The following is a 13,084-nucleotide window of genomic DNA, read 5'->3' on the forward strand; positions in this document are numbered from 1 at the left end:
ATCATCGGTGAACGAAACTGCGGCAGCTGCAACCACTGTACGACGAGTACGCGGTTATTACAGCTGACAATGATGATGATGCTTCGGTGTAACAAAGTGTCTGTTACAGATGGCTTGCATCTCTTCAAAGAAAGTAGTGAATCCCTTGTGGTTAGTCTTATGACCTTCCTTCAACATATCCTAAATGAAGACGATATCGACAGGCTAGAGTGTTTAGACGGTGATCCCAATGTCCAGAAAGGGTACAAGAACATCTTGCGGAAACCAGCGGGACATCAATATAGTGGCTTTGAATGTGTTCTTTTGTATTGTCCTGCGCAGACTGATCCATCATTTGGAGGGTCAGTTCCACGCGACAATTAGGCCGGGATTCGCCCGAAGAGTAAAGCTCGAACAGTGTGAATTTTTCTGAGCCATCCGAGGATGTATCACAGTGATCGGGTCTTGTAGATGCGCTCCAGATATACAGCACACGTCAGTTTTCAAGTATGATAAAGAACGAGTGAAGGAAATTCGTTGACCAGTCATTGAGTGTCGCAGTGTAGAAAATGAGGTTTGCTAGAGCCATTAGAATCGTTCAAAGGGAAAATTATCATTCTGTTCAGAGCGAAGAATGAGAATGTCCAAGGTACTCAACTGTCTCATTCCAAGGTATTCAGTGTTAGAATTTCCCCGGTAGACCCTTTACGGGGCCACTAACTCAACAGCCCAACCCCTTTGGCTGTTGGAAGGCCTGTCTAACCCGAGGGCCCAGAGAGTAAGCCATAGATGTCTGACTCCTGATTCTACTCGGCATAACAGGGACATCTTAGGACCTATGGGGCTCTTGGTAAGATTAAGTCATTTTTCGATCGTACTGAACAACTCACCAGTGGTTACGGTCAACCGGTGGACGATTGGAGCGTGCGGTTTTTAGAATCGACCTTTGGTAACCCGTTCATTTTCGGTCAAGGGCTGTCACACTTATTCGATAAGGGCAGTCCGAACTTATCTCCGACCTTTTCGTAATGTAGGTACTTACTTTACGGTGATTCGTTATTTTTGCCTAACTGGTCTTCTTCAGACTTATTAGCATGGATAATCCTTGGGGAACATAGCCCCATCCAGTATCGCTTACTGGGTCATCGTAGCACTCCATCCCAACCAACACGTCAACGCACCAGCTTGTGGTCTTTTGTCTACCTGGTGTCTACCTGGATTATGATGAGCAGCACAGAGCTGGTTTGAAGTAGGAGAACGCGTCGGAGCACGAAACAAAGCTGGCGGGGAAGTGGACGAAGAGACGACAAATGAAAGTCGGGACATTCATGCTGTTTTTTGTTTTAAGGCCAGCCATCGACTGTCACCGCCGTTGTTCAAAAATCCACTCCAGAAGCGTGCTTCCGAAAGGGCTTGTTAAAGCTTCCTACCAGTCAGACCGCAGACATACTATTATTCTAACTAATGGTGGCAAACGCGATTTATCTGTGAACAGTAGGATGTATCAGAATCCGTTGGAGGCACAGGTCGACCTACCATCTCCCAGTGCCAATTGTGTGTCACGCACGCATCGCTTGCAACTAGTCAAGTCTGGCCCGCCCTCACCTCATTGTGACCCGTTACCTTGTAGATGCCTTGATTTGTATGATTCCAACTCTCTAAGGAACAGTCAGCAGCGGATAAAAATGACCTTATATGCTTCGTTCATACGTGGATCATATCCCTACCCTCTGATCAGATCAGTTATGGCATCTGAGTGACACTGACAGCAGCGCTCACATAGGTGTACAAGCCTTACTCTTTCTCGGAAGTGCAGGGATGAACGGTTTTACTCTATCACCCATTTTACCACATCCCTTTCTTCATCCAGTGGGGAAGAACGTCCGTCAAGATTCTGAAAAACGTAACACAACATGCAATGCATTCGGAACGTGTTCTTAACTGTATAGGGCCACTTGACTACACCCTGATTGGTATCATTGCCATTTCTTCTGATCAACTAAAAAGCAGTTAACTGCGGCATGTTTTTATGAGCAGCTAACTTTCTGAACAGTGCGTACCCTTGCTTCGTTTTTTTCAGTTCGTTGCTTCAGGCTCATCACAGTGCTTATGTTCGTCTTTCTCACACCGAATCTGCTGACTCTTCTTTTTTACCCTACTTAACAAAAACCAGATTTTTTTCAACCACCTACTTAGTAATAGGCACGTATAAGCTCGAGATGGCTCAGTAGTCAAGGCGCGATTGACCGGAAGGTCCGTGATTCGAACCCAATCTCAGCGTCTCAACTACTCTTGTCTAGCAGCCGGACAGTATCCCAGTCCTCGTGCCTTCTTCGAGTGGCATGACAGGCAGGCACCGAAAGCATGTTACTACCGAACGACTACTTATCATTCTCTATTCAGTTAGCTACATCTTTCTCTTATTTGTTCCCCCACTTCTGCATGGCTTTCCGCAGCAGATGCTCAACCCAGTTCCTCACAACACTCTTCATCTAAAATGCCTCCATGGGACCTTGATGTACGAGATGGCGCATACTTCGATCGCAAGCCGACTGCAAAACTGGCAGACTCTACCGACGAACCCACCTGGAACCCGGTGGCAATGGAGACGGACCCAGTCGAACACTCCGCTAAACTGGTAAGTTCTTTGTTGGTTTCTGATGTTCAATTGAATTGCCTGTTCTTTTTCCGGCTCGTCAATGAACAACCAAAAATCTCCCTTAACAGTGTCTGTGTCACAATCCTACTAGCACCCATAGGAATCAAACATGGGAACTGCACCTCTGATTGGGAGCGTTGCAGACCCGTACTAATCAGTGATGCACCCTCTCTCTCTCTCTACACACACACACACACTAACCCGATTCTTACTACGTGCAATCGTTCCAAGTAGGTTTAGTCACTTCCGGTTGATCGGTACTTTTTTTTGTTCGATTTCATGCGTGTGGAAGCACATGCGAAACGCCATCAAGGTCAGCTGTTCTTTTGATTTTTGCCGTCCCTTATTCCAGTTTTTCACCAAATGATGTTCGTATCAAGCCACGTTCACGCATGTACATATTTCAGGATATTCTTCAGTGTTCTGACCCAACTTGGCTTAAATGTACGGGTCCCTTTACCGCATTTTTCATCAAGTTGACAACAAAGATTGGAGCGTTTTCATGTCTAAACACCATTTTTTCAAAGTGTTATAAAAGCTTAAGATGTTGATCGCTTGGTTGATTGAAACCAGAAAAAAATCAAGAAAAACGGGTGACTTTAACAGAGTTTTCACACAGTTTTATTCATTTCACTTGATGGATTTTACCCTCGAACCCACCGGTCATCAGTCTGTTTTCGGAGCTTGCCGGTTGCTTAGCGAACATCTCGTCATCATTCAAAGTGACATCACCAGGGTGCTCTTGGCCGAGTGTTTCGTTTTCTCGTACTTGCTTTTATATACTTTGTCTGAGTACAGCCTCTATGTCTGGGTGTGACCCCGGGGGAACACACTAATTATAATGTAGTTGAGAACTCTTCAAGAACTCTACCGGTTCTGCCCCTCTTGAAGCTCATTCGTTAGGCGCAGTCTCCGAGTTTCCATCAACCCTATATTCTACTTGAACACCAAATTGTGCGCAATTGGCGAAATACACCAACTTGCAACCTAAATGAGTGATTCAGTCGAGATTCAATGGGTTCTCTCGTTGGCTTACAAATCAATGTATTTCTCTAAGTGGGTCTGGTTCTCCTGTTGCTTAGGGCTTCACTTCTGATACCTGTTTCTCTGTGCTTTGATTCCCTTATATTTAATTGTTTCATTGGAGGTCTTCGCTTCTAGTAGATTTTGCCGTTCGTTTTGATCATTTTCTTCTGTGGTACGACATAGTATAGGAACTCTTCGGTTTGATTGGCGATCTCGTTTGGTAAATTTGGCTCGTTTCAGTATGGTAATCGGTTGTTCCGTTTGATTGTCCCACTTCGTTCGCTGTCGCAGTCCGAGCGAAGTTTCCATTGGTTGGCGTCTTCTATTAAAGCCGATTCAATTCATCCGTTGGCTTCAGTCTCCTCTGTTTTTCCGTCAGATATTTGTTTGGCTTTTTGTGGAGCTACAAGTTAAGCCTCCTGATTTGTTTTCACCATATTTTCTCATATTTCGGATCAATATCAATATGTTTACAGCCTTTTCCGTAGAGTGCCACGCCCCCTTCTTTGCTCGGGCTTGAGGTTGATTTCGTTCTCGATCTTGATGCATGGATTCTGGTGGTGATTGATTGTGACTTTTACTTGTATATTCTGATAGGAAGTTGTCTCTCAGTTTGCACCGCCATTCCAGGTTGCTGGTATAGCCTCGCAGTCATTTCGAAGATATTCTTGATTTTCAGAAGTGATGTTCTCCTGTTCTCCCCTTGTGCAGTCAAACTAGTTGAGTTGCCTTTCAGGAGAGACCTACGAGCAAAATTCGGACGAACGTCTTTTTGGGGAACTTTTTAAAGGTGCTTCTTCTTCCTTTGCTGTGATCTCCTTGGTAGTGCAGTGTGTTTTGGCCCGCCTGAGTAGTACTCGCTTGCTCTGCTTATATCAGATTGGGTAATTGTTGCGACGGTCAACGACTTGGTCCGCGTCCGCTTTCTCCCTTCAGACTTCCGGTTGTAATTGTCTATTCGACGGCGTTGACCTTGAAGGGAAATTTTGTGCGTAGGTCTATGGACCTCTGGTGTTGATACTACCAGGGAATGGTGGACTATCGGCCGGATTTTTTTAAAAGTACTAGGTGCAACCGATATGATTGGCCCTACCTAGCCATGAAGAAGTTTGACGTTCCACAAGAAAAACCTGGATTTCTGGCTATTAATTAGTGGGACCGAGTTGAAACACGAAATCGGTGACCGTCACCAATAACTGTGGAACCTCGTTATCCCACGGGTCGCACTTGGATGTACATGGAGCTAGAGGGCCGATCTCGAACAAACTTCGGACCGGACGGTGTGAGTGGATGAGATCACATGAGAATTCGCTCCGCACATCCTGTCGCTTCTCAGCCCGCACTTTACTGTGCATGGGCCAAAAGTGCGTCCTTGAAAGAAGGCCATGTGATGATGAGGATGCCACGTTTCTGCGTCGTTGCCGATAATTAGGTAGTGCGTCCTTGAAAGAAGGCCATGTGATGATGAGGATGCCACGTTTCTGCGTCGTTGCCGCATAATTAGGTATTGAATAGGCTACCGATCGCGCTTCAACCACAGCATCGATTCAGTATATCTTTGAAGCTGACTCGCCTTTTTTCAGAAAAAGTCGCCGTAAAGTGAATCTGTTGTACTAGCCGACTCGGTACACGGACTGAACTTTTTAGGCAAAGAAGCTCTGTGAGTGAATATCATAACAAAATGACTCGAAATGAAATAGATTGTTGGGCGTTCGTTTCTCTCTTGCTTGCCCGCTAGGCATTTGGTAATCGGTCTCCTTGGGATTTGTCTGCATGCGGGTAATACGTATACTGTCTCAAGTCCACAAAGCTCTCGATGCACATGTCTCTTCAATTTCCTGGTGACCTGACGGATTGAGTGCCTGACTTTGTAATCGTTGATCTCTGTGTCCAAACCTAAGCGCACCCAGTACTATCGAAGGGCAAATCAGTTGTCCACTGCTTCGCTTATTATAGTGGGCTAATTTTTCCCGAAATAGTTTATCGTATCTATCGATAATGCACACGCATATCTAGAAATGTGACTGGACGCCTTAGGTTCAACCCCCTTTCATGTTTCCTTTTCAGCCCACCGATGAGGTAGGAAGTGTAGCTGAACGAGGCTACTGGTCTAGTGCACACGTGGAACCTGATGGAGACGAGGAATCTGTTACTTTGCACACGTGGAACCTGATGGAGACGAGGAGGAATCTGTTGCTCTGGGTGCTCTGCTTCCCCAGCTCAACTTGCCTGCCAATTTGCCTGCAATGATTCATCAACCGGTTGCTAAATTCACCGTCAAGGATCCGCATTTGCTCGCTCCGCCCGAGTTTATGACACCTCGTGAGTCATTTTGCGTAGAAGCCTGATATCGTGTGTCTTCAAGTTGGAGAAACTGCTCATCTTTTTAATGTCCCACATATCCTGACTTTGTACGCCATTTTTCCCAGAGTGTTCCAGTTTTCCCCGTCGTTCTTCTGACGGAGCTGCTGAACTTCAGCCTCTTCAGCGACCTGGCCTTACCGTTGGCGGGAGTTATCCAGAACAGACGAACTACAGAAATATGGTGCGTTTACAAGCCTGGTGCCTTTGTAGACTAGGCAGGTATTTTGGACATTCTTATCCTCTTTTTTTCAATATCATTTTTTCCAGCACTCCGGTTCGGAGACGGACACATCTACCCTGAAGACTTCACCAACTAATGAACCAATGTGTTGCTATCCACACCAGCCATCTGGGCAATCCGCTGCGCTCGATCTCACGCAGAAACCCCTGACTGCTGCGCACACAGAGCCAGATCGTGTGACCACAGTCAACGATGGATCGACATCGACAGTCTCAGCTGAGCGATCAACTGAACGTCACCAGTGTCACCCACCACCCAGGTCTATACGTCCTGTGGGCACAAAACTTCGTGCCTCGCCAGCGGTACTCGCAGCCCAGCAACGTTCCTTGTTTAGCGCTCTGCGTTCTTCTTCAACCACAACATCTCGTACCACAGGAACCTGGTGGAGACCACCAGGAGCTGAGAAAGCACCCGAGCCAGCAGATAGCAGTGAATTCGAAGGGGACGAACGACAGAAGACTGAAGCTTTAGAGGCTCAACTAACACGATACCAAAAGCNGGTTCAGTTTGCCTGTCAGATACGCCGCTACCGGGGGCGCAACGAGTAAGTCCAGAAGGCACATGGATAGATGTATGAGAGATCCTTGTTGATTTATTTTCTGTGTCGATGCGGATATCAGAGGTACATGGGCTCTTTTATAGTTTGATCGGATTTAAACAGGGGATGGATCGATGTTTCATAGGTGGTCCGAGCGGGTAACTATCTTTTGAGGGCCGTTCTTATGTGGGACTTCTGAGCTGTCGATGGACGTTCTTTATCTTTTAGTTGATACGCTTGTAGCCACTTTGATTTTAGCAATGTTGTTTTATTATATCATATTTTATATATATTTTTTATATGNGTTTAGTGCTCATCGTAACCAATACCACTTTGCCTGCTGAACCATAGTATTCTTTATTCATTTTGGATCTTTCACTGGGTCTCCGCATATCATTATCACCTAGAATTGAGGTCATCATCCACCGTATCGATCCATAGCAAGATTCATCTTTACCTGATGCTTGATCCAGATTTCTTGTGTCACCAGTCATTTTCATTTCATTGGATATCGCAAACAATCGCCTGTTAGTTTGATTAGTGACATCCTGTACGACAGCCCTTCAGAAGAATCACTCTGAAGGAAAAAAGAATCGGTAGTCCTTCTTCGGTTGGGTCGTACTTCAGTTTACTCCTGTGACCCGCCTGGTAGAGTGGTCACCTTTGAAAGGATAAGTCTGTAGTTGTTGTGAGACTCTATTTCCATTCACTCAGTTTCGAATTGCTCATACATGTACACCTCTATCTCAGTGCTTGGGGACCCTTGTCAATCCACGGCCACTGGATGCACTTGTCACCATCCGCTCACTCCTGAAATGGCTCAAGAAATTCACCAATTGTTTGCAAATAAGCCCGCTACGATGGCTGAGTGGCCTCAATTGACCTCGAAAAGCACCTGGACCTGGAACTCGTCCAGTTGCCCCCGTCGTGGTAGCGAAGCCAGTCAAATGATCGCCTGGAAACATAAATTGAATCAGGTAACGTTTCGGACGATGACGGTTCCAAGTTCTCTCATTATTTTTAGGCGTCACTTACGGTTCCCGAATCTTTATAATCCCTTGTCATGTAAAGCATTGATCCCAAGCACACGACTCGCAAATGGAGTTGACGAGTGTTCGTATGAACGCTCAAATCCCGGTGGGTCGGTCGCTTTCTGATCGAGAAGGGCGGTGTCAGCCTGTCAACTTTTAGTAGAGTTCAGATACCCTTTTGCTTTTGCTCTTCTAATGGCTTCGAGTATAAACCCAGCATATCTTACGTCTGACGCTGAGTGGTAGTATCCGCAAAGCAAACGAATCTGAAATAGGTTTATTAGTTTCCATATGGGCACCACATTCACAAACAAGGTTGTTCTAGCCGATCCGGTCAGAAGGTCTTTTTCAATGGCATAGTTTACATCTAAATATGTCTCGACGACTACCTAGTAATGATCTATCAGCAAAGCAAGAGGAATTTCATTAAAACACTTGATTGCAATTGGAATTGCTTCCTGGTTTGGACTCCCATGAGTCGGGATGCTAACAGCCACATTCCCGTCCGGTGTTAAATGCCATCCACCTAGATAGGCTCTTACCTTCAATGCTTGTCTAATGTTGGTGAATCAGACCTTGTTGACCACAGAACCAGAGAATCCAACTGGGCCCGAAACCCCTAGTCAGGACATTTCCCCGGGCAGAACTATGGCTCACTTTCATTATCACAATACAAAAATGACCATGTTTTGTTATGTCACATTCTATGCCTATCCCTTTAGTCCTGCAATGCGTAACCTCTTAGCAATCCTCGTCCGTGTCTACTAAACGGTGCGATAGCCTTTACTGGTCTGCTTAGGTTGCTCACTTAAGGACGTGTTTATAGTATAGTACAGTATACTACCATACTATAAAATGTCATACTATACTATACTATAGTATAGTATACTATTAGTATAGTATACTAGACTGAGGTCTGAACACTTCTGTTTTATTTTTTGTTCCAGTGCGGCTACTTACGTGACCCGAGCGTGGATGAATCCATTCCGTTCGATACCACCGCTGTGCTAGCGAATACATCACATCCGCTGCCCGGTCCGGATTCCGATCCGAACACGCAATTCATGGTGAAAGACTCCAAAGAAGCCACCTTCGTTCAACCGCCCGATAGTGCAGACTCACTTGGCGTTGCGCCCAACTCGGGCTGTTTGTCCTCAGAAGTCGGAGAGCCCATAGGTCATCACGACCGTCAATCGATGTTGTCAGCGGACTGGCCTGAATTAGACAGCGCTGGTCAACCCCAATCTCTGTTGCCGCAACCTAGTCCACCCGGTATTCATCTGAGTGAACTGAAGACGGAGTTACACAAGGTAGCTCTCTTCGTTTTACTTCCTTGTCGGTGTATGGTAGTTATGACGTTTCAAAGAATGTCCGGTATCACTTTGATAGCCTCCATTGTTGTTTATTATGGCAGCTGATCATCAGCGTTTGATACTGCTGTGTTGCTGACTGGTTGTCGTTCGTTGCTCATGATATGCTTCACCCACATTATAACGCTTGGCCCCGGAACTTTAGAGTCATAAAAAACAAGGAAGTACAGTCCTTCAATTACCAGCGAACCATTTATTATAAGGAAGTGGAACTTCATCTGCAGATGAGCTAATTCCACTGCTCTATGCATTGCCCATCATTCAATTCTCATCATGAAGAATAAATTCACAAAATTAGGTTCAAACGTGTGGCACGAACAGGACACTTGCATGAGGGAGTGGGGAAGCCAGCAAGGCTGAAGAGCAAACAAAGCGTGGTCGTACAATCCCACTAGTTGGCCCGCGTTACCCCAAAGCGGCTAAATACTACCTCCATAGTCAGTCGATGCTACTAGACAAATAACGTACGCAGAACAAAATGGAGAACCGCATGTGCTTTGAGTCAGTTGGTGGTACCTTTTTCAATCAGGAGGCAATGTGTGAAGGCAACGCTATTGGTTTAAATGTAGCTCTGTCAAATGAACTCGTTACTCCACGTGTAATAGTATATCTGTTTGCTTCCTACTTCTAAGGCATCCTCATATCACTACCGGATATCCTCTTCTGTGAATTCTGAAAACTTGCATTTGATTTTCCCAGTATTGCGCAAAATGTCGTCGTTGATCTATTCGGCGACCCCAGCAATTAACCTATAGACGATCCGTCACCAAACAAGGAGACATCATCGATGCTCCGTTGGGTGGGGGGAACGTGTGCCAGTTAATTGACGGTTTGTGATTTCAGTACCTATTTAAGAGATTCCATTGGATCACATAGCATCCTGCTGAGGTTTAGTGGAATTCCAGAGCACCACGTGGAGTCTACCGTCCTTCTAGCCTCTCGAACTTATCATTTGCTGGGAGCCGTCCCTCTACATTTCCCACTAGTTTTTGTCTATCATGAATTTTCCGACGTCAATAGCTGGATCGTCCTTTCGCTTGCCCTAACCTCGCAGTTGGAATCGGAAAGTGAGACAAATCTCTGCTCCCGAGATCGCACAGGAGATACAATGAAATTGAGTGTCGTCGCATCTGCAGGTGCGTCGAATCCACAAGCTTTCACACGGTTCCTGAGGCGATTTCGCCGCTCGCAAGAAGGTACCACATGTCCGATTTCCTACAGTCCAGCCGAGTTGCCAGGCTGGTCACAGAGACCGCCATCTAGCCGCAATTCACGCCGAGCCTCTTCGGTTGCGTCAACTACAGTCGACAGAGAACCACCTCCGCTTTCGTACAGTGGAACGGATGGCGAAGCCAATGATATGGTGCATAGACGTCATCGGTACTCCGTTGGTAGTAGCCTAGAACATACCTTCAGTGATCAGGGAGACTTGTAAGTTTTTTGGCACGTTTGCGGCGCTGTTTGTTGCATTTTAACTACTCTCTCCTTTTCCGCTCACTTTGGCTTACGTAGGGACTTTGTAGGTAGTGAAGACCTTTCCGAAATTATCTAGAGTTTGTGTCTTAAAGTTTGCTCAAGAGTAGGAATTTTGGGGTATTTTTGTGTCTTGAAATTCTCAGGCAACCATTTCGTTGATTCCTTGGAGATTTTTTTGGCTTGAAACAAAGTCAGTGGTGAAATCAATCTATTGATCGGAAGCATGTGTCCAACACACTTAAAACATTGTGACTTCATCGGACAAGTCTCCATTTTATATAGTAGTCTTATCACTGTTGCGACAAATTAAACCTGCTGCCTGAACCCCCGGGGGAGGGGAGGGCGCTTGGAGTTTTATTGGTTTAGCGATACGGTGTCCACCGTCCGCCTATTATTTTCTTTCTTTCTTCATTTGGAACTTCCAGCATTCTTCAAATTAACTCTTACTTATTTATAGCGAATGTGTGGACTAAGCAACTGTTCGTCCCGCAGGAATGAGCATGCAGTTCAGTCGCCTTATATTGAAGGCAGTTGTAACGTATCATTATCAGTCATGTGACCTTGTTTGCTTCTTCTCGGCACTAAAGGCCTGGAACACCACGTGCAGATTTGGGTTAGAAGCCAAAGCCGTTACAGTGAACAGATGGATGTTTTCAACAGACAGTATATTTATAAGCCAACAAATTTGGGACGAAGCTAGCATCACAATGTTTTGGCTGATTCAACAGCAGCCTTGGTTTGCCTGAATATTCCTATAGTTTCGTCAGGATCGGGGAATGACGGGCAGTTTTGTATTCGGGGGCAGTTTTCGATCTGACGAGACTTCAGTCCATCAGCGGGCTTCATCACCGTGAGAACTACCAGATTTCTCAAGCGCTCTTTGCGCATGGAGAGCTGATATATAGGATGTCCACAGCGATGACTCGTGAGCGAAGGAAGTAGCTCACTGGCTCTTTGCGCATGGAGAGCTGATATATAGGATGTCCACAGCGATGACTCGTGAGCGAAGGAAGTTAGCTCACTGGCTAGAAAGCCAAAAAATGCTATTTTCATTTTCTCAAGCACTGTCCGAAGCGTTTCGCTATTGGATGGGTTTAGTTTGGAGATATTTTTGCTATTTGTCAACTTCACTTACCACAAATCTTTTTGGTTACTGATCTGTCCTACTGTTTTGTCCGAACAATCTTCTCTATTCTTAAACCCAGTCCTTTGATAGTTCCAAGGAATTTCCCTCCTCCTTTGAGTTGCCAGCCCTCGGTCACTGGCTTGCACTCACAATCGGTTACTCACCATCGATCCGTCGCACCAACGTTGTCCAATCCTGATCATCCGTACCCCAGTGATCAGCTGCACGCCTCCTACTTGTTTGGATCCCACCTTCCAGTTGCCTTAGATGTGAATCGCACCGCTTTGAGCAGCCCTGGGCCAAGTTCGGGCATGACACCTATGGAGTTCCCAATGCTTGTGGACTCGACTGGCTCTGTACACACATCTATGCCGTCAAGCGCTCAGAAACAATTCTCTCAGGTCACAGAGGCAGTGGAGACTATTGTGGCGCCAGCCAGCACCGGGATGAAACGGCGCCTGCTCGGTACTTCACACCAATCGAAACAATCGCATGACTATCTGCGTACGTTACAGCATCCCGGAGGTTCCCTAGATCGACGTTGGGATTTCGACTTCCTCACAAGCCCAAAGAGAAAAGTACGTTTTTTATTGCACTCTTGGAAACCTTTGCGTCAAGAGTCTACGTATATTGTTATCCTATATCGTTCTCAATAGCTAAGGTTTGCTGTTTGGCGAGCTGAGTTATCTCACCGGTTCGCAGATTCTAGACCAGTAAAATAATGGTAAGGTAAATGAAGCTGACAAATGCTAGAGAGTTTGTTACCTACCCCCATATAAATGCATGCACCCAGGAGCAGGTGCTATTTGCCTTTAATTAAGGGGAGGTTTGTTTTCGACTGGCCAGCAACCAAATTGGGGGATTACTTCATTTGTTTAATCACCTGATAACTTGTTCTATCGGTTTTTGTCCAGTTAGCTCCTTTGGTATTTTCTGGCCATAAGTTATAGTGGTTTTAGTAACCCTGTAAATGATCACAATTGACAAAGAGCAGTGGTCGACAGTGAAGCGGATACAGTCTCAAAGTCAAGGGGTAAAAAATCGCAGCGTCACCAGATTTGGAACCGATTTAGATGTACCAATACGCAAGAATTCAGAGCCCCATGTTTTCCGAAGCGGTGCATTTGGAAACACTTTTTGACCCAAGTTAATTGACCTCGTTACGTTAGCCAACGACGCTACTATCATTTATTTTTGAAGAGCATGGTCACAAACATAAAAAGTGAATGCAAGCGATGAATGCGAAAGAGTAACAGGAGGATATGGGAGAAAAG

At 45.7% G+C, this 13,084-nt stretch overlaps 1 protein-coding gene across 1 annotated transcript in view; it reads left to right on the top strand.

Moving 5' to 3' along the window:
• The window catches only part of T265_11526 (hypothetical protein), a gene marked incomplete at both ends in the record, with an annotated part of 33,403 nt that overhangs the window by 14,095 nt on the left and 6,224 nt on the right, over nucleotides 1–13,084 (top strand). Inside the window, 9 exon segments of the mRNA XM_009178204.1 lie at nucleotides 2,436–2,617; nucleotides 5,732–5,866; nucleotides 5,884–5,986; nucleotides 6,094–6,209; nucleotides 6,296–6,782; nucleotides 7,558–7,784; nucleotides 8,786–9,148; nucleotides 10,263–10,639; nucleotides 11,890–12,388. Coding sequence (XP_009176468.1) covers nucleotides 2,436–2,617; nucleotides 5,732–5,866; nucleotides 5,884–5,986; nucleotides 6,094–6,209; nucleotides 6,296–6,782; nucleotides 7,558–7,784; nucleotides 8,786–9,148; nucleotides 10,263–10,639; nucleotides 11,890–12,388 — 2,489 coding nt within the window.

The sequence above is a fragment of the Opisthorchis viverrini genome (genome assembly GCF_000715545.1).
Source record: "Opisthorchis viverrini unplaced genomic scaffold opera_v5_515, whole genome shotgun sequence".
Taxonomy (NCBI): Eukaryota; Metazoa; Platyhelminthes; class Trematoda; order Opisthorchiida; family Opisthorchiidae; genus Opisthorchis; species Opisthorchis viverrini.